This window comes from Cyrtonyx montezumae, unplaced genomic scaffold (genome assembly GCF_038088225.1).
Source record: "Cyrtonyx montezumae isolate F1298 unplaced genomic scaffold, pur_monq_1.0 scaffold_7, whole genome shotgun sequence".
Lineage (NCBI taxonomy): Eukaryota > Metazoa > Chordata > Aves > Galliformes > Odontophoridae > Cyrtonyx > Cyrtonyx montezumae.
The window spans coordinates 33923123-33948583 of NW_027072078.1; the positions used below are offsets into that span (position 1 = coordinate 33923123).

The window sequence follows — 25461 nt, forward strand, 5'->3', positions numbered from 1 at the left end:
CTGGCACCAACAGCTACTGCTGCTCCCTGCAGCAGAATACACGACGTGAGGAAGGGGGCAGCAGCAGCACATGGGAAGAGGAGCTGAAGCTGGAATAAGCAGTGCCATTTAGGAAGAGCTCCCGTCTTCTGCTTGCAGTGGTGTATTTAGCACATGGCAGGGGCTGTCCAGAACTGCACCGAACTCAGTCGCTGTTCTGTGGCACTGTGGGTTCTGTGTCATTGCTTGCACATCAGGAACCAGCAGCTGGCAGGGCCCCCAGCAGTTTGGGGCCATGGGTGCCCCTTTTCCTGGGGTTATTCACAGCCCATACAGGCTTTTCTCCATGTTTCTACTGCTGCGTATTTTATGCTTGAAATGTTTTGCTCTTTCTTCGTGGAGCAGAGGGTCCTTCTCTTTGACCTGTGCTCTGTGCTGAGTGTATCTGAAACAGCTTTTCACCTCCTTATGGCCTGCTGTGGGGCACGTGTCTTATTCCACACAAGTCCACAATGTTGGAACATTAACCATTAGATTTAACAGACGTGGCATACTACTCTGTTTCTGCTGCCACGTGGATAAGTACCCAGCACTTACACGTACCAGGTACTGACATCAAGCTGGACACAGGCAAAGGAGTCCAAGAGAAGTTTATATCGAGTATGGATTAGCAGTGCATGAGTTCAGTGTCTTTAGCAGAGCAGAGTTAGCATCCAGATCCTCAAAATGTTGTTTCATTCCTTGTGTTCCTACCATCAGGAAAAATTCCTACCTATGAGGAACAATTTCTTCTCAAAAGAGCAGTTGGGCACTGGCACAGCTGCCCAGGGATTGGGGGTCACCATCCCTGGGGGTGTCCCAGGGCCGTGGGGATGTGGCACTGGTTGGGTTTGGAGATCCCAGAGGTCTTTTCCAACCTTAACAATACTGTGAAGACTTGAAGCTCTTCACCTCAAACGTAGTGGTGGATGCAGGTTGGTTCAGACCACCAGCGACCTGATGTCACCTGCTCATCTGTCAGGTTCCCCAGTTGTCAGGGTTTTTCCTGTTGTAAATGATGTCTCAGTGATGGGCCCTTCTGAAACGTGGGTTTGCTTTAAGGCAATTCATCATCTTCATAGTGAAGTATTGCTAGTAAAAAAAGCATAGCAGCAGTTTCTTAAGACTGCATATCATCGTTTGTATATCAAATACTTTCAAATGCTGTTTGGACTACTGGCAGTTAATTACACAGAGGGGGTGGAAGAGACCTCAAGCAGTCGTCTAGCCAAGCTCCTACCCAAAGACAGCACATGAAGGAGGAAAAGCAGGGAAGAAACCAACCTCCTGTGTAGTGTTCCTTTTGATTACTTTCATTGCTAGTGCTAGTGACAATGAACGTCAGCCCAGATGAAGTTGCATCAGTTGTTCTTGGCTTTGCCATACTTCTATTGAGTTTCTGGGGGGAAGGAAAAGAAAAAGCCACATCCCCACTGAAAAAGTACACCTTGATCCTTCTTATAGTTTCTCTTTAACAGAGAAACTTCCCATTACATAAGGAATCTGAGCTCTGAAAGCTGCTTCTAAAGGACATTAAACTGAGCAGTTCAGTTATTAATGAGGCTGTGTGAGAGATGGAATCGTTGCATTACCTTTCCAGGAAGTTACCTTGCTACCAAACAATATTCTGTTGTCATTCATGGCACCCAAAGGTGCCATCACTCGTGCACATTGCAGAACTGACACTTGTTCTTGCAGCAGCACAGCTGCAGGGAGTCAGAAACCCACGTGGACACGTCTGGCTTCGTGTGAGTCTGTGTCAGTTCATCTTACAAGTCCCGTGGTCTGAGGGCTGTCCCATGCTCTGTAAGGAGCACCCAGCACTGGATGGCACTGGATGGGTTCCTGTTCCCACGATGCCATTTGTCCTGTGGATGCTGTAACTAACAGTACCTGTCGCCGAAGTGCTGCCTTTGATTTTCCTTCTGTAATTCTCACACGAGCCTTCAGCTGCCATCGTGTTATTTATAGATCCGATGGTGCTGCTTGTGCTGCACCAACCTGGGAGGTGCTGCAGATGCCAGACTGTGTCTGACGAGTTAATGTCTTAATTATTAATTTTAAGTGTTTTTCTGCTACTAAGACTTACTGATACCATTAATCTTTTCTTCCTAGAAGTGGAAAGCTAAATAACCATTTAGAAGCTGCTATACATGAGGCCATGAGTGAACTAGACAAAATGTCTGGGAATGTAAGTCTCTTTTCTCAACAGCAATAATCGTGTCCCTTTTCTGTGTGTGTGTGTGTGTGTGTGTGTGTGTGTGTGTGTGTGTGTGTGTCTGCTGAGGGCTGGGATTGCTGGTCGGGGTTCCTTTCTGAGAGCAGAAAAGTTATGTGGTATTGTCAGTAGTTTTGCCAAACTCTTTGCCAATGTGTGGTCGTTGTGAAAGGGCGGGAAAGACGCTTCCCTTGAGCGGCGTTGCATCGCTTTTTGAGGCTGGGTGCAGTGCTGTGGGGTCAGTGCAGAGGAGCGTTTCACAGTGCAACCTCCCCAATCTTAGCACTGGTAATTCATATCATTATTGACATGTTCATTCTTTGAATACAGAATAATTGGTTTGTCCCCACACCCGGCGCTCTGTGCTGGAGATGCGTGTGCACACGCATACTTGGGAGAGTGAGTAAGGCTGCACGGGAGCCACTGGAGTACATAAAAGGAAATCTGCTCTGAACTACAGACGTGGAGCTGACTTCAGAAGCACCACAAAAGATTAAATAAGTTATTCAGCAGCTCTTAATGGTTGCCACAAGTCATAACGAAACCAAACCTCTTGGTGAAACCTGGGAACTTCATGAGATGAGATGGAGTTTTGATGTCAGAGCCGGATCTGCTGCTGCCAGTTTCCTTCATATCTAAACCCAGCAGTGTTATTATCAGTGAAGTGCATTTAGCAGTGCTACGGACCGGCCCAGGGGAAGGCAGTGCAGCAGGACATGCTGATGGATGGCTGCATCATTCCAACAAGCTGCTCCTCCAGCCTGCGTGTCACCGCTTAGTCTTGATTTATATTTTAATTATCCGGTCCCAAAATTTGTTATCAGGATTTATTTCCATGAAAATTATGGTCCTTAGAAACAATCATTGGGAATCGATGATTTTGCTTCTGGTGACTTGCATTTTTTTTTTTATTTTTTTCAGTTCAGTCATGAGTTACACTTTAAATGTGCAAACAAGATCATGAGCTTAACTCATCATTTCTGCTGGGAAGGGCCAGTGAAAGAGCAGCACATGGTCGCGGGCTGAAGGCGAGCAGGGAGGAGCCAGGAGGTGGCTCGGGGATGTGCCGCCGCTGCCGGCAGATGGTGGTGGCACTCCGCGGCCGCTGTGGCAGCGCTGAGCAGGAGGCAGCTTGCTAATCGCAGCTCGTTCCTTAGTAATGCTCCCGCCGTCCCGAGTTGGATGGATTTTTTCACGCTAACAGTGTTTGGTCAACGTAACGTTTTTGATTCATTGCCGCTGACAAAGTGACGGATAAAGATTTGTCTCGCAGAATTTGGTGTGACTGCGGTGTTGGTTCAGGTGGCCCCGAGGTCACAGAGGCTGTGGCAGCTGGGAGCTGCCTTCTTCTCCCCGGGGATGTAAAGCTGTGGAACTCGGTGTCCCAGTGCTGAGAGCCACTGTGATGGCCTCAGGTTGCAGAGGGAGAGGGTCAGGGTGGGTATGAGGGAGGATTCCTTCTGCAAAGAGCTGTTGGGCACCGGCACAGCTGCACACGGAGTGGGGGTCACCGTCCCTGAGGGTGTCCCAGAGCCCTGGGTGTGGCACTAAGGGACAGTGGGCAGTGGGGGTGGGATTGTGGGGGTCCGTGAGGGCTTTTCTAGCCTTGATGACTCCACGAGGGCATCTCAGCAGCCCATAGCTCATTCACTTTTGGCTGGTTACTCTGCCCAGTGTCCCTCGCTAACGTGTGACTGTACTTATTTCTAGGTCCACCAAATCCCACAGGGAGACAGACAAGTGAAGCCTCCAAAACCCAAGAGGAGGAAGATCTCTAGATAACATTGAATGTCTTTGTTACTGGTCCAGTACTTATCAAAACGAACGTGCACATAAGTCTGTATGTAGGTATTGATATAGACGTGGTTATATCAATATTTATATGAAGACGGCCGCCGCCGCGGGGTGCTACGTGGAGTGTGGGACAGAGTGTGGATGAGGAGGAGGGAGAGCGGTTGCTGGAAAAGCCAATCAGAAATCTGGGAAGGTTACAGTAACCATGGCAGATGATTACTGAGTTGTTTGTTTGTTTTGTTTTGTTTTGTTTTTTTTTTATTATAATACTAAAATTGTGATTATAAGAAATAGTCCAAATGTTTCTGAGAAATTTTCATTGTGTATATAGATAATACAGAATTTCATGGTGATATCTGAAATGTAAATATTGTACAATATTGTCATGTACAAGCGTACCTAATGCACACTTTATCTTTTATTGTACAAAAAAAAAAATAGTGTACAAAATTCTTTGGTTTCTATTGAGTACACATACAAGAGACTACCAGTGTAAAGTGATAAATAAAAATACAGCCTAAATGCTTTTATATGATAATGTAAAAGATGCTGTTTTTGTATTTAACAGCAGAGAGAAGGCATGATTATGTAATACCTTAATTATGACATACACTTCACGCCACTGAGTGTCCATTTATCCTGTCTGTTTGGAATGAACCTTGCCTGGAAGTACTGTTCTCCATTTCAGGTCTCTGTAGGAGAGTGCAACCTTGCAGATTCCTAACGGGACGTGGGATCACAGCTCTAAGTAATGATTCAAAGGCTGCAACTCTTGGTTGCGTTTTTATTTTACTTAACTTTTAAAGTAGAACGGTGTAGATTTTATTAACAAAAAAAAAATGTAGATGGGCTATTTTAGTCAGCTATTTCTGTAGTTAAGGTTTCATAGCCACCTGCTAAACTAAAGAGTTTCTGTCCCCAGTAACCCCGACCCCCAAGCACCTAGGTTGATTAGCTAGAATTACCTGAGGTCGTTAAGCATCGCGTTGGCTGTTAACGGGGCTCCAACGCCGTGGTGGGTGCCCAGGCACACTCCCAGAGCTCGGAGAGGTAATCCCAGACCCATCTCACAGTACTGAAACAGAAAATCAGGGGTGGCTTACAGAACTATTAGCAACAGTAATTTTTATCAGTATTATGTAACATATCAGATTTATTTTATTTAAAAAGAATTATTTATACCATTAACAGATTTCTTATATATATTAATGTGGCTGAAATGTGCAGGTTAAATCTATTAACCAAATTATTTATGTTATATTAAGTGAGAAATGTGAAACAAATGTAGAAAAAAAAATTAATACACTACAGATTTAAAAGTCTAAAGCTATGAGCCATTATAAATTAACAAACAGAAGTGTAGCACAACGTTATTTCCATTCTAGCTCATACATTTTTCACGTGGATGGTGGTGATGGCGATGGAAGCAGTGACACCCTCTGTCCTCAGGGCTTCCCGAAATAGCTCCCGGGTCACCACTGCGGCCCCCGGGCACAGCCAGGGCCCCCCCCAGCTGTCTTCCCCCAGCCCAGCACCGGCAGCAGTCGGCATCCCGTTGGCTGCGGGAGCAGCAGCCCTGCACGCAGCCCGTGGCAGAGGCCGGCTGGCCCTGAGGACTCAGCCCCCAGGGCTCCAGCACAGAGCACTCCCTCCGGGCTCACGGCTTCCTCGTGTCTCACCAAACAGCTCTTTCTCCTCCTTCCCCAGCCCGAGGGATCGCAATAGCTACACTGGCTACAGGGGCCTGGAGCAGGAGCCCTTCCTTCCGCGGGGTAGGTTCATTTGTCATGTGTGTAACGCCACGGTCCTACATGCAAACTCACGTGGAGTGATTTTTTTTGTGTAGCTTAGCTGGCATTTTTATGTTCCGAGTTGATGTGTTCGTTATGTTCCAAGAGCTGATGTTGTCCATGCCCAGCACAGCCCGCTCTGTGGGATGGCCACGCCGCGGGTGTGCGCGGTCCCGTCGGGTTGGGTTCTGCCTTTGCTTTCTGTCCAAGAGTTTGTATCGAGCAACCTTCTTTTGGCATCTGACTCCTTAGGTTTGTACTTCCTCACCGATGTATACTTTACATCAGTAGACCATGTAAAGTATTTTTGTGCACTTGATTTCATTGGTTAATAATGGCATTGATGTGGGTGCTAGGAGTAGTTTGTTTCAGTCCATACCATTTTTTTTCCTCTCTTTTAGAGTTTTTATGGTTTCATGTAAGCAGTTAATGTAAATATTGTGAGCATTACAGGTCATGCGGTGTTGTAACATTTTAAAAAATGTTGCACCTACTTTACGATTAAAAAACTGGTCACTCGTACTTGAATTTTGCCCATAGAGCCATTTCTTTCTCTTTGCATTAAAGCATAATATACTTTTTTGATGGAGGCCCAACCCTTCTTTCTACCTTATTATTTTTTGTTTAATAAATCTCTATTTTTTCTAATAGAAGACTTAAAAATGAAACTTTAAAAAAAAATACTTTTTGCCTACTTTCTAATTTAAGAGAGAATTCCTATATTTAAAAGGTGGAAAAAAAAAAAGAAAGAAAGAAAAGAAAACAAATACTCCATTGTGGAAAGTGGAACGAGGCTTTTGTCCTTCGGTGGCACAGTGACAGCGCGCGCAGCGACGAGCTCCCGCTACGTATTTATTTATGGCTCCCCCGCTCCGCGGTGCCGGCGCGGTTGGGGCGTTCCAATGAAAGGAAATATTCCTCTTTCTGTTATGGTGCATTTTGTGAACACCATGAAAAAAAAAAACAAAAGATATTTTTCGTTTGTTTCAATGGATTTTCTTCGTATTTTCACTTGCAGAGAATGTTTTGCCGGTGTCAGCTGCAAAAGTAATATTCACAGAGGGAAAATAATAACTCCCACCTCTGCTGTCCCAGGTCTCATAGTCACAGTCTGAAGGATTTAGGGGTTAGAAGGAACGTAACATTACCAGGTGTTTCCTAACTGAGTTTTGCAGGAGGTTTCTAAGTACTGTGATACCCTTTTGGAGTCCCTGAGTTTGATGGTATAGAGTTGTTAGAGGGCTCGTGGTGGACTGAAGTACCTTAGGCCTGCTACCTTTCTTAGCTACATTTGTATTTTGCTATGTAGGGTTGTAATGTGAGAATTCCAGAAGAGCAGTAGCATAAAAGTGCTTTTCTATTTTTAAAAAAGAAACCCATTCTAGTCTTACTAAGAATTAGAAATTTTTTTAATATCAGTTTTGTAATTTTTGATAAAGTTGTCAATATTATGATTAAATCACCAGAAAAAAAAGTTCCTGTGATGTTCTCTTCGGGGCAGGGACTGTGTCCTCTCATTGCAAAACGCCAAGCACGATGGGACGCCCAGGCTTCAGTGGGGCCGTGGGCACTGCTCTCAAATTAAATAGCGACCAAGAGGTTGAATTCAAGGCACCAAAGCCGAGGGAATTCGCAGCCCAGCCCGCAAGCCTGGGGCACACCCGTAGCTTGTCCCCACGAACGCGGGTTGTGTCTGCAGGTAAGTTGGGAATTGGTGGCTGCTGAGGCTTCAGCCGTGAGATCCGGGCACGGGGATGCGCCGGGACACGGCCTCCAGGGCCCTGACCGTGCAGGATGCCCTGGGAACCCCGCCTTCAGTTCAGAGCTGATTTACAAAAGCCAAAACACGTGAACAGGTAACTTAGCTCCAAACTCGCTGCAAGCTCAGTTCAAAGCAATGTCCAGAAAGCTCTGGAAGAACCCTGGAGGCTTCCAAACAGCCCACAGCGGGGCGGCCGCGGCGCAGCAGCGTGCTCTGCGGGCTGGGGCTGGCGGGGAATGCAGAGAGCCCTCACTCAACATACCTGCTCCAGACTCAGATGCAGAGCTCAGACCCGGAGCTGACCGCTGCCACGTGCTGCTGCCTGGACGGTCCCACCAGCCTCTGCTGCCCCCTGCTGCAGGCGTGGACGTCACCTGCAGATGAATAAACCACGGTGAGCTGGAACGGCAGCGCCTGCTATTGACTTGGCAGTTGGGAGCTGAGCAGGGTAAGTCAGGCCTCCCCTTCTCTGTCTCTGCTGGGTTTTGCTCTTTATGTATGTATTCAATATTCGTATTTATTATGAACACTGAAAGAAGGTTTCGTTGTTGCTTTAAAAGAATCAGAGATTCTGTTTGGCTGCAGACAGCGCCCATATAACACGGGCTGGGGAGATTTCATCTCTCACATTTTTACCTGCTGTGAGATAAGAATTTGGCTGTAATTGGATGCTAATGCAATGGGAAATAAGGGCCTAGGGTTTAGAACAGAACTATATATATATATATATATATGTATACCATAAAATAAAAAAAAAGAACAGTTCTTTCTGGAAATTTCTATTCCAGAAAAGATACAGAATCAGAGAATGGCTTAGGTTGGAAGAGACCTTAAAGATCATCCAGTTCCATCCCCACAGAGAACAGGGTTTCCCTCTCCATACTGTGGGCACAGCTCAACACAGTGGCACTGCAGAGTGGGAACCCCCACTCCTTCCTGCAGACAAACGTGGGGAAGCAGTGGTGCAGGTTGGCAGGAGCCAAGGCAAGCAGGCGTGCAGCCCAAGAACGTGGAAGAACAAATGCTCCTCCTTGAAAAACACAACTTCTACACGTGTGATTCCATTTCACGTTTACCTAACAGTAAGTGAACGCTCACGCAGGGGTGTGTAACTGGGTACAGAAAGAAGCAGCAGAACCTGGCACAGCTGAGAGCCACCCCAGCAGCTGAAGCCCTCTCAGGTGCTGCAGCCGAGGGAAGAAGTCTAGAGGAGAGGCATCACCTGTAATATTAATTCAGGAGCTCTCAGCTCCTCCACTGACACTTCTTCTTGGCTTTTTATTTATTTTTTTACTTTTTAAGAAAGGCATTTTTTCTCTTAAAAAAGAAAAGCCATTATTTTTCCTTATTCTTCAGTTCTAGGAAAATAATTTGTTGCTTCTCTCTGATTTTTTTCCTGGGATGAGAAATCATCATAAAAATAACAAGAAGTACTGGAGTTTGCCATTACCTGTGATCAGTCCTGGAAGTTCCTCTCTGCTTCAGATGGAAAAAAAGTGAACATTTACCCCTGAAAAATAAATCAAAACACTTATCCTATTGTTACCTCATTTAATTGTGGCTAAAAGGAGACTATTTCTGTGCTTTGGTTTAACACATCCATAGAGTATCAGGCGAACAGAAGTTATTCTTTGTGACAGTATTGCTACAGAAAGATCTAAAAGAACATCCCCACAAGATGAAATTACTTCACTTGGGCACAGGGGCATCCTCACGGTTTTCACAAATAGCTGCCCCGGTGCTCAGCTGCCCACTTAGTTACTGATACGTTGTTGTTGTTGTTATTGTCTCGGGGCTGGGGGGAAAGAACGTGGGAGAGGCTGGGATGAAATAGTTAAAAATATTTAGCCACGAATCTTTTTCAGTATCTTGCTTCCACTGCTACTGTTGATCCCACCCCGGGCCAGCTGTTCTTAGTTTCAGTTGCTGACAACACCCGCTTGTCTCACGGTTGCTGTTCCTTTAACAGATATTCAATAGTTTATGCTGTAATGAATGATATTAATACAAATTCATATCAGATATTAGGAATGAGTTCCTCTCCAAAAGAGTGGTGATGCACAGGCACAGCTGCACAGAGTGCGGGGTCACCGTCCCTGGGGCTGTCCCAGAGCCGTGGGGATGTGGCACTGGGGGACGTGGGCAGTGGGCATGGAGGGGGTGGGAGGGTCAGGCTTGGCCATCTCAGAGGGCTTTTCCAACCTTAGTGATTCCATGGTTCTACAAAATTAGGAAAATAGAGCACTTGGGACTTGAGCCAACACCACGACATCCCTTCCGTTAATTTGCTTTGTAAGTTATGAAGGTTATTGGCCCTTACGAGCCAGGTGTGGGCTCACACACCCGTATGGGTTACCAGGAACCCCATAAAGCAGAGGGGAGATTAGCAGACATCCCCTCAGCTCCATAAGCAGAGAGGTTCTTCTGTGCTGCTGCGAAGGGCTGAAGCTGTGCTGGCACATGCTCCGAGGACTCCTTTTGCACAATTAAAGTCTGATCACGTATGTGACATTTTAAGTAGAAACTGAGCTAAAAGCAGTATAAACTAGAACAGAAAAGATACTTAAATTAAAAAACAAATAAATATAAAAGAAACCAGGGTGAAAGACTTGTGATTAGATACCCATGCTTCGAGTTGGTGGCTACTGGTTCGTCAGGGGAAGTCTTTGGGGCAGGATGCAGGACTGGGGTCTGTCTCCAGGTGTGCAGCCCCAGGCTGCTCTGCACGCTTTAGGAAGGAACTCACTCCTAGGAACTCCCATCTAGAGAGAAGCAGGAAAGATTTATATACTACATCACATGCTATGGTAAAAAAGATTTGTGTACTACATCACATACTATGGTAGCAGGAAAAAATGATGCTGCACCATTGGTCTGAATTAAATAAGAGACTTTTCCTTGATAAATAGGAAAGAAGACAAGTGGCCTGGGAGGGCAGCAGCAGGTCAGCCAAAGAGCCCTTTTGCTTCTCTCTGTTGCAGATGAAGCATCAAGAAAAAAGACAGCGTTCCCTCGACCTTTATGGTTGATAAATGATGATAGGATAGTTGAAACAGACAATAATGTCTTAGAATTAAAATCAGCTTTTAAGAAGTACAAGCTTCAGGAGATAAAAGTAGAACTGTGGTATTTGCAACCGCAATATCTGCGAAGCTGATACTAGAAACAGCAGGATGGTGAAGTAACAAAAACAGCACGTTGGCTCCTACACTCACTTTGCTGAGGTTCTGTGTAGATCCAGAATCCAAGGATGTCTTCAAATGCTTCAGATCCTTTCTGGGCTGAGGTCAGAGCAGAGTGGGAGGTGAGAAGCTGTAAAAGGTGCAAGGGTAAGAGCCCTGGGAGCAATCTCGTTTGCAGTTGTGCTAAGAGTAATGAGTTTGTCTTAAAACGAGGCACAGGTAGGCATGGGAACACGTGTCCAAACTACGTGTGATTGTTGCCAAAATACTTAGGAGAGTCCTGGGAGAATTAGCTGCAAGCACAGTCGTGTTGAAAATTAAATCTGTACAGAGCATTTCTGTCAAAAGAGGAAGTCTTAGCACTGGTTTAGGTAAATATGCATTTATGCCCTACAGAACAGCAACAAAAATATCTGCACGTGTACAGATTGATCTCCTTTCCTGAGAGCAGAGATAACGTTACTTCGATTCATGCACATAAGGCAGCAAAGCACAGGAAGCAACAAACTATGAATAATTCAATACAAAGGTCAGGTTTTAGTAGTGAATGTAGATGTAAACCCTTTTGAAAAGCTAAGCACTGCCATTAAGCAAGTCCTTATGACACTACATCTGGCTTTCTTTTATATCATTTTATTTTTACGTATGTTTGGGTAAAGCATTGGGAGTTTTGATATTAGACTTTTGATAACATTAATTCCCCAACTAACTTCTGCTGTCTGTTGAGGTAATGTTTGATGAAGGGATGAGGTTAAGTCAGCAGCTGCATTAACTACCCAGGGTGCAAGGCTTCAGATGAGAATTTGTCTTTGTGGAGAAATGGTAGTGCTGAAATGAATCCCCAAACACTGAGCACAAGGAGTCCAATGAATGTGACTGGTGGCATTTCCCAGTGTCACCTCCCGACCCGACACGTGCACGAGAGATCGTACAGGATGGTTTTTGAGTCGCTCTGTACAGATGTCCTTCACGTGTGCAGGGGAAATGCATCTGGATATGAATCTGTTCAGTTCTCCCCTCGAATCTGACATTACTGACGTCTGCAGATTTTTATTTTGAACCGCTTTGATCTTGCTCACAATAGAGGGTGGCAATTCAGTCTCATTTGTCCATTTTCTTCTGTATTTCATTCTGTTATCGTCTTTGTCCCCCAGTAGCTGCACTCAGACAAAGCTAGTTTAACTTCTTGCAGCATGAGGGAACAGTGATGTTCACTGGAAGGGCTGGGAGGTGCCTGTTACTCCAAAAACATATGAGAAGACTGTGCCAGGGGATTCCTATCTGCTCCATGCAATCAATCTGCCCGAGTATTTCTATAGCTCTCATTATCCTGCATGCCTGCAGGATAAAAAACTCAGAACAATTGCCCATTGTCAGTTTATGAAGCAACTTTTTCATACTCCTTCCCCAAAGACTAAATACTTAATTAAAGAAATTAAAATTAATTACGGAATCTGCACAGTGAGATGCTATCGTGTCAGTCCCCAGCCTGAGCTCTGGGCTGTGTGGGGCTGGGATATGCACCCGTCCTCAGGAGCAGAGTCCTCTGTGCTTTTACAGAGATCCTTTCCTGTTAAGCAATACGTAAATATAAAATAGGCAAAGTGAGTTTCTACAAACCTCAAAGCATCTCTGTGTATATTTTAGTGATTGTTCGTACTGTGTAAGCGAGAGGTTGAAAGCAAGCCAAATTCCAAAGGACATGTATGTCATATTTCTATTAATTGGTTTTAATATGAGGATGTTGCCACCAATTATTTACAGTGATCCTCTCATTAGCTGTCTTATACGGGTGTCCTAAGTATCTCATAAAATAATGGATTAAGCAGCAAGAGCAAATGAAGTGCATCACAAAGATAACTCCACCTGCAGCAAAATCAACACAGATATTTAGCAAATGGAAGTGTAATCAGACTACTGGCTATTGACCCTAAAACTTTTGGGAGGTGAGAAATGAGAAATATCTTTAGAAGAGCCAGAGCACCCACTCCACAGGATCAGCAACACGTGGTGTTGGGGACAGGGAGCAGTGGGACCAGCAGCTGCCTGCTCTGCCTGTACCTAGGTCTGATTGTTTTGGAAATGGATTGGTGGATATAAATTAAAAGAGCTGTAAACAGAACCACATCATTAAAAACACTGACACTTCTGGGATATGTTCGGTGGGAGCAGTCACGGGTAAAGGTAAATAATGATGTTGTAGCCATGTAAATGTGAGCCTCTGGTTTTGTGGGTTTGGAGTGAAGCTCTCCTGGGGCTGAAACTGTAGAACGGATAACAAATGGCATCTGTTCCCCTGAGCTCCCTGACCAGCAGACTGCAGGGAGCAGGCAGAGCAGGCAGCACGTCACACAGTACATGGCATGGTGCAGGCAATGCCTCCGAGCCACTCTCCCTCTCTGTGGCAGTGGCCCAGCAGCCTGATCAGTCTCACTTGCTGAAAAATGATCACCGATGAAAGAAAAGATGCTTTGCATGCTCCCTTCCTTCAGCCCTGCACTGTCCCAATTACAGCTAAACAGGATTTTTGCATTACATTTTAGCCATCAGTATGAGTTGAGTCCAACTTTTAGGTCCTCTTTTCGGCAATCTGAGCAGACAGTGCTCAGGTTCTTCCTGAAACATGAGCAATAAATGTGTTACAGAGCTGTCTTTTCCAGCCTCGGTGATTCCAGGATTAAGAAGTTAGCATTTTTTTCTGCTGGTTTCTGGAAAACTCTAGGAGTTTGCATTTCTTGGAAAAATGCAAGTTAGGTTTCTTTTAAAGCTCTGATACTACTGCTACGAAAAGGCATCAGGGGCCATTATTTTCAAGAAAATAAACAACAGCCTGAGTTGTTCTTCTCTGCTATTCTTGGAAATAACTGAAGTTTTAACTGAAGTTTCACATTATCTTTTTTGTCTGAAATTTGAACAAGCTCTTACTCACACCCTATAGACAACTGCATCTGTTCAGTTATTCAATGACTCTAGAGAAGCTTTTCTTAATACATTCTCCCAGAGCATCTTCTAAAGTGGCACGTTACAGCCACAGTCTGCTCTCCATAGCAAACTGAGCTGAACTTCTCCCTGCTCCCAACCAACCCAGCCAAGCTTCCTGAATCAACTGCTCGTACTTCCTATACAGTCATATATACATACTTCTTAGGAGCTGGAATTAGTATTTGATACTAGGTTTCAGGCTGTGAAGTCTGAATACAGAAAATTGGTATGACAAAATACAGTGTTATGAGGCATGGAGGTGATCGAGGTGATGATCACTGGCCTGGTGACTGACTGCTGTATTTGGAGTCCCAGGACAGAAGCAGAAACCTGATCTCTTAGTTGAGGAATATGCCTGGCAGTACCATTTCTGCAGCACCTATTGCCTGCGGTGTTGAGATCATTGTATTTGTAGCAGGGGACTTTCAGAACAGCTCCAGCTGGTTCTCAACAAGCCACACAGCACAGTCCATTTCGTCCCTGAATAACATGGTATGTGTGCTTCCCTCGTTGTGATTTACATCTTTGGAGGGCTTCAGCTATCCTCTCCTCTGAGCAGTGCTGATCCACAGCTAGATGAGCTACAGACCAAAGGCAGCTGGTAAGAGTGTTTCCCAACAAAAGCCACAGTGAGCATCACTTATTTTCTTGCCCATTAGTTCAGTTGTGTGATCTTGCTCAAATAAGAGCCCAGACAAGGAATGAGAACATTTGATTTTCAGTATTGCTTATGTTGTTGGGAGCATTTCCCTTAAAACATTACAATCTCTTCTTGCTCTGCTGTCCAGTATCGGACAAGTAGTTTCTTTTCTACATCACTGTGCAATAAATTGTAGAACATTCTGGAAAAAAAAAAGAAATTTTGTCAAAGCTTCATCTTCTGCTAGGACACAATTTAGTGGAAAGATCCTGTAACAGCTTGAGTTGTGTCTTCCCCTGCCACGGTAATTGGCTTTGTGTTTCAAAATACAGACCACTACAAATAACGATTCTCTCACCAATGCAGAGGTACCTCGTATTCGTACCACAGGAAGTTTATGATACTGAAGGGATATGTTGGGTTTCAGTGTTTCATGACAGCTGTAGCTCATTCAGTTGTTGTTATTAAAGAATATTTACACAAGTTACTATCTCTGTCTTTTTAGAATCTTCCAATTTTGGAAAAAAAAAAAACGCCACCTTCGATCTCTGCGTGTGTTACAGACTCTTCTTATTGGTGTCAGCAAATGTCATTTGGTGATAGCATTTCTTCTCAGTTCAGCTACTAGTCTTTGTTTTAAGACAGTTAATTGTTGCTACAGTCCTGATCTGTTCTACACTTGTACTTCAGACAAACATATGTTAACTCGGTTTGTTGGAATTGACGAGTGAGGTATATATTGGGAAGTGGTGTGGGTTTGAAGTGGGATTTGCTTTGATATTTCTGTGCAAATCCATGTGATAGCTCACTGACTCACATAGCTGAAAATAGGTAATGATATCAACTACAGAATTCTTTATAGTTGTTTTTTTTTTTTCTTTTCCTTTTCTTGCTTAGCTTGCTGCTCCGCAAAAAAAAATCCAGGTCATTATCCAAATCTGCTCTTAGATTCAAATGCCAGATAGCATCGTTCTTACTCATTGATGAATCACACTGGAACAAATTTTGGTCCCACTGAACAAACGATGTGTTGGCTTAGTCATAGGCCTGTTTGGCAAAATCACGTGTCATGCTTCGATGAAGCACTCGCTTAAAAACATTACTTTAAAATATATTCTATAAAATTTGCATGGAAGAAGATTTAAGCCAGTTTATATATTTAAGATTATATAGAAAATTTCTCAAAGCACAACTAGAGAACTGAAAATTCTACCCAAAATTCGGGACCAGTTGTTGTCCCCAAAATACACCAGTTTAACTTGTGTTAATCCAAGAGAAATGAGTTACAACCACTGAGCATAAGAATATTAATCTATCCATTTAGAATAGCATTAATTGCTGTAAAACTTGAGTTGCTAGTGAAATGACATGTTCTGTGTTGTTAAAGCATACTCAAAACCTTCTTACTATTCTTTGCTGGTTCTGTTGTTCTACATATGGACACATCATTTACCAGCTACGGGCTGTCACGCTGAGCCACAGCAGGAGTCAAGCTGTCAGAGCCACCACGAGACTGCAGAGCCCAGTGCAGGAGGAGGCTGAGAACAACTCTCAGGCTACTTCTTGCATCTGCAACAAAAGCAACTTCAGGAGCAAAACAGAGAGAGGTAATTTAGTGGATTAAACTGTGAACAGATGTTAACAACATACCCAAGCGGGCTGCTGGACATACCTGAAATTAAACACGTTTTGTCAAGTCTGTTCCTAAATTAATTTTAAGTATTGTTTTGTGGAAGAGTCTGGTAACAAACAGCTGTTCTGGGTGTGGTGATGCCAGCCTGGCTGCCTGCCACTAACCACACCTACGAGAGCGGAGCGCTCAGTATCCCCACATCCTGTGCTCTGGTGCTGCTGACACCAAACTGACCTTTCTTGAAGATTTTGTTATGCAGCAAGTGCAGGAACTGAGGTTCAGGAACTGCTAGGTGCTACAACAACCATGGGTCTGCTGTTCTAGCTGAGCATTAGGAAGCTACAAAGAACAAGTCCTGTGATGGGCTGCTGATGTTTAAAGCGGTGCCTTAAAATCCAAATGGACTGCAATGCCTCAAGACACAGCATGAGCCTTAGGGACATGTGGCATCACATCTGATGCTGTAGCAGGATCAAGCTCTTACTTGAGCTGCAGGAACACAAAGCAGTCACAGAGCAGTCCTTCCCTGCCATGGAATGAATACCCAAGGTGTTGTTCATCAGAGAATTAATAACCCCAACAATGAGCAAAGACCTACGGTTTCTTTTTTCTGGTTGTCTTGTCACATGTTGGATCTGTTCCCTTTCAAATTGATGATCAGAGAAGAACAAAGCATTTTATTAAGCAGGTGCCAGCAAGAAAAGAAAGCTGCCTGCAGTAGAACCATAACTTTCCAATTCAGAATATTTTAATATGCTCTGGGTGACACGAGGGCACTGTTTTATCAATAATCCTTTGAGTTGGTCATCTAGACACCTGATGTCAGAGTGAAACTCATGAATCTGAAACTCGCCAGCACGCAAAAAAATCAAGGTTAAACAAGTGAAGTCATAGCAACGTTGCTGCAGGACACCAAAAGCCCCTTTCTCTGCAGGGAAAATTGTGTCCACAGAAACTCCTGGTGGTCAGGAGCTCGGAGAGCTGAGCATGTAGCACTGCTTATTTCAGCACTGCTTCAGGGTGAGTTCTTATCACACGTTAACCACAGATATCCCTGAAGCAAAGTAAGACAGAAAATAAACAGGAAAATAATCTTAAAACAGTGTTAAGAGCTCCCTCCATGGCTCTTTCCTTGAGAAAGTTTGGTTTGGTTTGTTTCAGGCTTATCACAGTAAGTGTATACAAATAATGTGTAAGCAGAGCGTGAGGCTTTTTGGATAGGCAAAGCAGACCTGCATCCATGGACAGCAGAGGGTTTCCTCATCACTGGTACGCACTGTCCATTGATGGGCAGATCCAAGCTCTACGTCCACCTTCAACTCATGTGTAGGATTCCATCCAAAGGCAACAGGTAATTCTGAGTGAACCAAAACATCTTCTGGTGGCACAGCACACCTGCATCTTGGGTACAGAATGGCAAGGTCATCTATTTCAGTGACTGCAAATACTGGGGCCACACCTGCCAATGTGAAATTGCTGAGTGTGGGTAAGAAAGGGAATTAGCTAAAGATTAGGGGAAGGTTTGGAATCCTTCAGAACCAAAACAATACTGAATCGTTCTCTCTTTCAGCCTCAGATTTGTCATATAAGAAAAATTCCTTTTTTTAACTTGACTTGCTGCTTTCTTATGTGTATTTTCTGTCTCACAAATTGCTCTCACGCATATCCTTTCTAAAACTACTGTCTGTTTAAAACCTAATGAGGCCTAGGGGAGCGTTTTGTTAAAAATAGATTACAAAACTCTTTTCAAGCTTAGGTAAGTTTTACATTACCAGCACTTTGGGGAGGAAAACAGCACTTTGGAGAGAAAAACTAAGATTCTGTGCATCAGGAGAATCAGAGAGTTTGATACCAAATCTAAGAAAAGCTCACAATTCATGAGCAAAGGCTGAATGCTTGGGGAAAGCTGGAATGGGTTACTTTGGGCTTCTTAAGGACAGAACTATTGCAAAAGCATTTTTTTTCTTTTCAGTTGGACACATCTACTAAAGCTCCAGCTGTTTGTTTCACACAATGGCAGTAATTTCCATTTCTGTGTTTCTCTTTTGTTTCTATGAATGATTAACTGGTGACACTTCATATACGTATTGAGACATCAACAGGACCATACATCATTTTGTCTTACCAGGTCTTTCCTACATCTGGTGTAGCCTGAAACTCTCGGTGTCCTGATATTTAATCTCACGGGCATTATTCACGATGCCAGGATTAGAAATTCCCATCACATCTGCACCATGCCCAGATTTTCCTACCATCAGGTGTTGCATATTGTACTATTATGAGAGCCTCCATGGTAAGGCTCAGTAGTGCAGAGCAAACCTTGCCAAAAGCTTTCTTATGTTACATCACCGAGCCTCATTGTTGGGTAACACAGAAAGTGAAATGCCTGCGACTGGTTTCCTAGTACTGCTGAACAATGCTTGTCTCTTTCTATATTGTTCCACGTGGTATGACTTATCTTTTCTGTTCTTTTCTTGTTTTCAGCTATTTTCAGCTGCTCCCATTCCTCTGTGTACCAGCTCTCCTGACCTGCTGGTTGCCATGTAGACATCCTTTAAAACAAAAGAAATTATTAATGAAAATAGACACCACCCCTTCCTACCAATCTTTTTTCTACGTACACTGAAGAGCTGACAATAGGAACAACTTACTTAAAAGTAGATAGCCAGCAAGCAGAGATAATTACTCCTAAAAATCCTCCCTCTTCACCACCAACCTGTGCTGGAAGCAAGGTCCTTGCAGTGCCCTCATCCCATTAGCAGGGGTGTTCAGTTGCAGACACTCTCCTCATCCACCTGAAATCAGGTAGCACTGAGATACCCCAAAGTTTCACCACCTCAGCTTGCAGTTATCTAACAGGAATAAAGGTACAGCAGCATGTGCATCCTTCCACAAGTCCACACTTGTGGCTGCTGTGTAACCACTGCTGCGACTCATCAGAGTGAATGCACACAAAGAGAAGCACTCTGCCCACGAGCTGCCTTAGAAGAGGACAGCTGGGTAACCCTGAGCCCCGCCAGTGATTTCATTCATCCACAGTGCGATGGTCTCACCGCACTGCTCCAGCAGTGAGATAAAAATACAAATATTTGATTTTAAATACCTATGACTGAACTATTTTTCTGCAGGATTTTCCGTTCCTATTTGACTATATATTTTTATGGTGGTTGCACATATATTGCCTTGAGTTATCCATAAACTGCTTTCACAGCTTTCCTAGGAAAGTCAAACATGAAGGCATCACCTTACCCTACTGACTTTCATGCCCTTCTACCCTATTACTCTATCCCATGCCAACAATTCAGTTCCTCTTTTGACCTTTTAAGTCCTTTCCATCTTAATGAGGCTTAATTTTGCAGACAGGCGCTGTTTTGTCCATACACCAAAGCCTAGCTCAGGACACAAGCAGGAGGCTCTACACCTCCAGCATCAGGAATATGTCATCAGATTCAGCTGTATGAAAATACCCTCTAAAGCTCAAGTCAGCGTGAAACAAAAGCTTCCAGGGGTGTGACTGGCATTACTCACACAGTGAGAGTGCTTGTTGATCTGCAACACACACCGAAGTTCCCCATTGCTAATAACTCAGCTTTCTCCCAGCACTGAGTTTGTGAGCACCCCAGCCTGGCTTTCCTCAGCTCTGCATTACAGCCAAGATATGGTGTGCCTACATGGGCCCCGCTGTGCATGCTCCACTCCACACAGATCCATCCTCATGCTCAAGGACTGCTGCTTATGCTAACCATGGGCTGCCCTGGGCTATTCACACAAGCCCTGAACATCCAGAAATGTCTTTTTTAATGGAACTCCTTCCTGTCTCCACCCCTGCCTGCTCCTGGCTCTGCATCATTCAAGTTCACGTCCTTAAAATGATGTCTCCCAGGGCAGGCCATCAGGTGCACCTTGCCACCCACCTCAAAGGGAGACACACTCTTCACTCTTTCAAAAAGGGTTTGACTGTGATCCAAAAAAAACAAGCGGGAAGAAGCTGAATGTGCAAGAAGGCAAACTTCTCCCACCTTTCCAGGAGATAATGCAGTCATTAGGCACTTTGCTCCAAACAAATCACTGAGCACAACCCACAGCGTTGCTCCCGAGGATGCAATAGCAGGTGTAGGTGTGTGGCTTCCCTGGAAGCAAATTGTGTGTTTATCATATACATGCTGTACATATCATATACATACTGCACATGTATCGGGGCCAGCAGTGAACAGTGAGCAGAAGGGGGAAATACTGTATCAGATGTATGTTTGCATAGTAAGAGTCTTCTGCGTGTTCAGAAAAGCCTCCTGCAAGGAACTGCAGAAACTTGAAGCTTGGATACACTTTTACACCTGTTTGTTCAGTGCATAAATGACAAGAGGAGGCTAAAAACTCTTGTTATTGTGAATTTATGCACAGAGAGCACAGTACAAACAGCACTGCCTCTGCACTATTCACTGTTAACGTGACACTTTCATTTTCCTTTTCACTTGTCTTGGAACCAAGCTAATACTTCTGTCTCTGGGATCACAGCAACGGTGTTGAGACACTTGTTTTTCTCTTCTTTTTGGTGCCACCTTCCAGAAATGTGATATGCAACTTGCCTCTGATGGGCACTACGCATGAAAGATGCCTTTCCCACACTGGCGAGGAATGTGACTTCAGATGAGGCTGAACCAAATCCTATCAGCCCCAGAACTGGCTGGGCAGGAAAAATGCTGCCCGTTGTTATCAGCATGAAAAATGACTTTATTTGGACCACTGTTCCAGAAAGCAGTGCTTACTGTGATGTTTCAGGGAAGCATGCAGCTTTTACGGGATTTCTGTTCCACATATTTCCTGGCTTGTTACTTTTACCAGTGCATGCAAATGCATTTTTAGAAAGCGGACCCTTAAGGTAAAACTTAGCAGAATGATGAAGGTTTTAAAAGGAAAGGGAGCACCCCGTGCTGCTGGGGCAGTTTGTCACAGATTCCACTTCAGCAAAATTCCTGCACTGTTTTGGGCTCTGAATACAAATCCCATGATTTTAATGTTCTGTGGTTCTTGCTTTTTTTTTTTTGGCAAGCTGAGCAATGCCACACGTGTCGCTGGGAAGTGGCAGAATGTGCGGGGCTTGGAAATGTTAACACAAACTGAGGACCTCCTCAAAACACAGCGGCTTTGATAAAAATACCACTGAGATCTTGCATTTGCCTAGCAAGCTGTGAGACGTTGGGATAGGTTTGGGTATGTCTGTAGACCGGGTTTCTCAAGTTCTAATCTGCTACATTTTTCTGGGTGGCACAGTATCCGTCTCACTTTTTAAGGCCTACTGTTACTTAGCAGCGTGAATACAATACTCATTATGTACCAATTACAGCAGCGATTTCCTCGTTCCAGGCATAACCACTGGTTTCCTCTTTACCAGTCGCTGCCCTGCAAGGCTGTCTTGTTCCTGGTGGTAAAACAAGTTGCAGTGAGTCACACAGCACGTGCCTTGCAGCAGCGAAAGCGACCAGGAAGAGAGCAGCTCCTGCACTGCCATTCCTCATCTGGTTCTGCTTAGTGCAAAAGGCTTTTTGCTGTTTTCTTTTGTTTTGTTGAGGGGAAGGGAGCAGCAACAAGAGACAGCATTTGTGCCTTAATAAGGATCTATGCTGAGATTTCCTCATATAGCAGGAGGGCTTTGGTATCTTACCCTGTTTATCTCCTGCTCACTTTCATGTTTTATGCTTAATGACACAAAGCTGTTCCCTTCTGCCACGAGGCAGCCTGCCCACCTGGGCGTGAGCACCTGAGCCTGAAGGGAACACACATCACACCTCCAATGCAGTATCCACAGAGGACACCGTGTGATGTCGGTGCTGCTGCTCAGGAATCTCCTCTCCAGTTTGCTGCATCAAACACCAAAGCAGACACCAGTTTGATCATTGTTCATCTTTCTCAGTGACAAACAATGTCAAATATGTTCAAAACGTTCACTGATAGCATTTTTAATGCTTACCATTTTCAGCACGCTCAACTCTTAGCCTCTGCAGTGGAAGACAAACCTGCTGAAAATAGTAAGCATTGAACCAGTGTTGATTTCTGTAATTTCAGTGTGTGTATCCTATTCGAGCTATGAAGATCCTTATTCCACACACTTTGGTTTGAGAACACCAATTAGTATTTAAGACAGTGTTGCTGTATGTTCAGTCTTAGATTGCTGTGTTAAAGGTGGTTAATGGTTATACTCGATGCCCTGTATATCCTCCATGCAAATGCTGTGTGACAGAGATGGATTTGGACACATAAGTACGAAAAGCAAATTTCAGCTGATGAGGTAAACGTTAACATCTTTACAAGCAACTATGAATGACCTCTCTTAAAATGAAAGTTTTCACAACCCTAGAGGTTGATAGCTGTTGGGCAAACTTATTTTCCTGTGTAGGCTATGTCATCTAAGAAACGAGTGTGTCATAGAACTGTATAGTTCTACAGAGGATAATTCTAAGACAAATATGTTTGGTTTCACAATTGTACTGCTGTTAACTTACTTGTCGAATTGGGTCATAAAGGACAACAGTCTCAGTGGAGCCAATTTCTCTTTCGACTAAGAATCCAGAATAGGATTACAATAGGAAACAACTCTCAAGGATTCTTTAACGAATCAGTGACCTCCCCCAAAACCTTTGCTAATCTTCAGGCATAAAGCATAATTTTCTTTTGCATCTATTTCTTGACAAAGATACTTCTAGTATGAGACTCCGAACTGCAGAGCTTCCTGCTGCTTTCTAGCTCAAGAATCTTTCATCATTTTACCTTCCTGCTGTAATTTTGGGAATCGGCTATTTTCATATCTTGCCTTTTATTTTGTTTTATATAGTGTCTGTTGTAGGGATAGAGATTTAAACATGATTTTCTAATTTTTGTTCAGCTCCTTAGATCTCCCTAGAAGCTATTCCATACCAGATTTCACGTTTTTGGCTGATAAGATTTGATGATCTTAAAGAGGAAAACGTGCAGGGAGCCAGTTCCTTAAAGCCTCTGAATAATTTGAAATAGAAATGGTTTGGAACAGCTGATACATTTAACTCCGAACATTAGCCACTAAGAATGCTTAGTAGCTACTTTGATCAAGCTCTTTTTCCTGACAAAACTCCCTTTGAAATGAATAGGACAGAGGTTTCTTTCACTTCAATAGAGTTCTCAGACCTAGGGAGAAAGAAGGACTTCATAACCTTTAAAAAGACTCCCCTAGTCCATTCATATATCTCCTGGAAAGCTCAGCACTTTTCCTTGTGCTGAAGTTACTAAGCCAGCCTCCTGGCTACTTTTAGGCTCCCTTCCACTGTAGCTTTGCTTAAACATGAGCTCAAAGTACTCTATAATGAGGCTGCTGCTCCTGCAACCAAGACAGGAATCCTGAATGTACAATAGCTGTATGAGTGACTTTGGAAATATTTGTTAACGGAATCATCAGCATCACTTTCACAGTCACTCCTTCACATCCTCACGCAGTGAATATCTGGAATGATGCAGAACACAAAGACAATTTTCTGTACACTTGGGGATTATTGCTGTGTCTTTACAGTCAAGTCTTCAGCATCCTAATACTCTCATTATATTTCAACACTTCAGCCATTTCTACAGGATGAACTACCCCATGCCTTTGCAGAGGCCATTAATCTCTGCTGAAATCTGTGTTTCTACAGTCCACACATTTCTTTCAAAACTTCTGATACTTAGAAGGAAACAACATATGAAACAAATACCCATGACATGCTCATGACATCATATTTCCATAATGTGCACTGAGCATTCTTGACGTCATAATCTTGACATCAAAAATGATGCTTTCGCTTGATGTGAGACTAATGTTGTGAGATGTATATTCCAGCAATGAAAAGCAGCAGAAAACACTTGCCAAAAAAAAAAAATAATAATAACCACCATATAGTACTAGTCTTCAGGCAGCTACATAGTGAGCAAGCATTCCTGGGGATAAATGTTATGCAGGTGTCTATATTCAATTGTCACAATTCAACTACTGAATTTTGAAACATTTTTGTTGTTGTTGTTTTTCACCATCAAAAGCAGCTTACCTAGGGGTCAGGTACAGCTCACAGTACTTTCTGTAGCTTAAATTATTCAGAAAACCTGAAATGTTTTACAGGATGAGGAGATCTAAGGATGTATGGAAAAGATATATGGTCCTGGCTTAAAGCTAAGCCACGTCAAATACTAATGTAAGTTGAAACTTGAGTTCTGTGCATGTTCAGATATATGCAATGGCTTTTTGCACTACATTAAAAAGAAAACAAACAAACAAACAAAAAAACTCCAGCATACTGCAGGGCAAATTACTAAAAGAATTGCATTGTTGGTGGATACAAAATAATGGGATGAGTTTAGAACTAAGAGCCACCTTAAGGGTAAATGTGTTGCATTTCTGTTCTTTTTTTTTTTTTTTTTTTTTTGTTCTTTTTTTAAACAATAGAAAAGAACAAAACATGCAGAAAAAGGAAAGTCCTTGTCTTTTAACTTCTTGAAGAAGTACTTCAGGAGGAACTGCCTGTTCCACACAGCTAATCTAACCTTTTAAAACATGTTATCTGTACAGCAGGGCTGTAAGAGGACCCATACAATGGCATCTATACAGAAAATTCATGAACCGTGAGCTGAAAATGCATTTCATTTACTTGAAGTGGAATTCATCCCTTCTACAGTTTGGCAGCTCTGTATGGGAAGTTCACATTTGAGTGCAATTTTAAATACCTGTGCTAACTTGTGAAGCTGGGCCCTGGCAGGTGAGGTCGAATTCAGTTCATCCTTTACTTTAAAAAGCCAGCTTAGCAGCTGATAATTAAGACAACTTCAGACAGTTGCTTGGTGTGGGAGCAGTTGCAGAATTTTCATCCTTTAATTAGATCATCACCAAAATGCTTCCAAGAGCTACGGAGCTCTCTTTGCCTCCACCTTCATCTAGATGAAACAGTTAACACTGCTGTCCTTATTACAGCTTTCAGTTTCTCACATGCAGTTGTTGGACTCTGATTGTTCTAGAGAAGAAGTGCTGTTTCCAGCTCAGGGTTAATTTCACATACAATCTCTCAATTGTTTCTGCACGGTAAAACTGAGAGCTAAAGCTGCTGCAGAAGTGCATCACAATTACTCTTTGGAAAATGGCAACCATCTGCTTCTGCCAACCACGTGTGAATCACTTTGGTGATCGCAAACCAACTTGGAGTGTTAGAAGTTTGGCCATTTCCTATAACTACTCAGCTAAAAACTACACAAATTTTAAGCATTTGTGTAAAGCACCTCACACACAGTTTGGGCTACTACAAGCAAGACTGGTATTTAGCTCTGAACTGCTTTATGATGTGCTTCTGTGTAAAAGGGTGGTAATTCCAATGCGAGTCAAGAATTTTCTATGAATACAACAATATTTAAGGGAATTATAGGTCAGACTTACTAGACTGGGATGCACTATCAC

General features: G+C 43.5%; 1 protein-coding gene across 7 annotated transcripts in view; it reads left to right on the forward strand.

The window, feature by feature from the left end:
• MBD5 (methyl-CpG binding domain protein 5) overlaps positions 1-25461 on the forward strand; it is a 322289-nt gene that overhangs the window by 115312 nt on the left and 181516 nt on the right. For 6 of the 7 annotated variants that reach the window (XM_065751353.1, XM_065751357.1, XM_065751358.1 and 3 more), the window contains 2 exons: positions 2134-2209; positions 3947-4870. In XM_065751353.1, coding sequence (XP_065607425.1) covers positions 2134-2209; positions 3947-4018 — 148 coding nt within the window. In that variant the 3' untranslated portion in view covers positions 4019-4870. Of the gene's footprint in view, positions 1-2133; positions 2210-3946; positions 4871-25461 lie in introns of those variants that run through there. The other variant, XR_010623110.1, reaches the window with a different exon arrangement.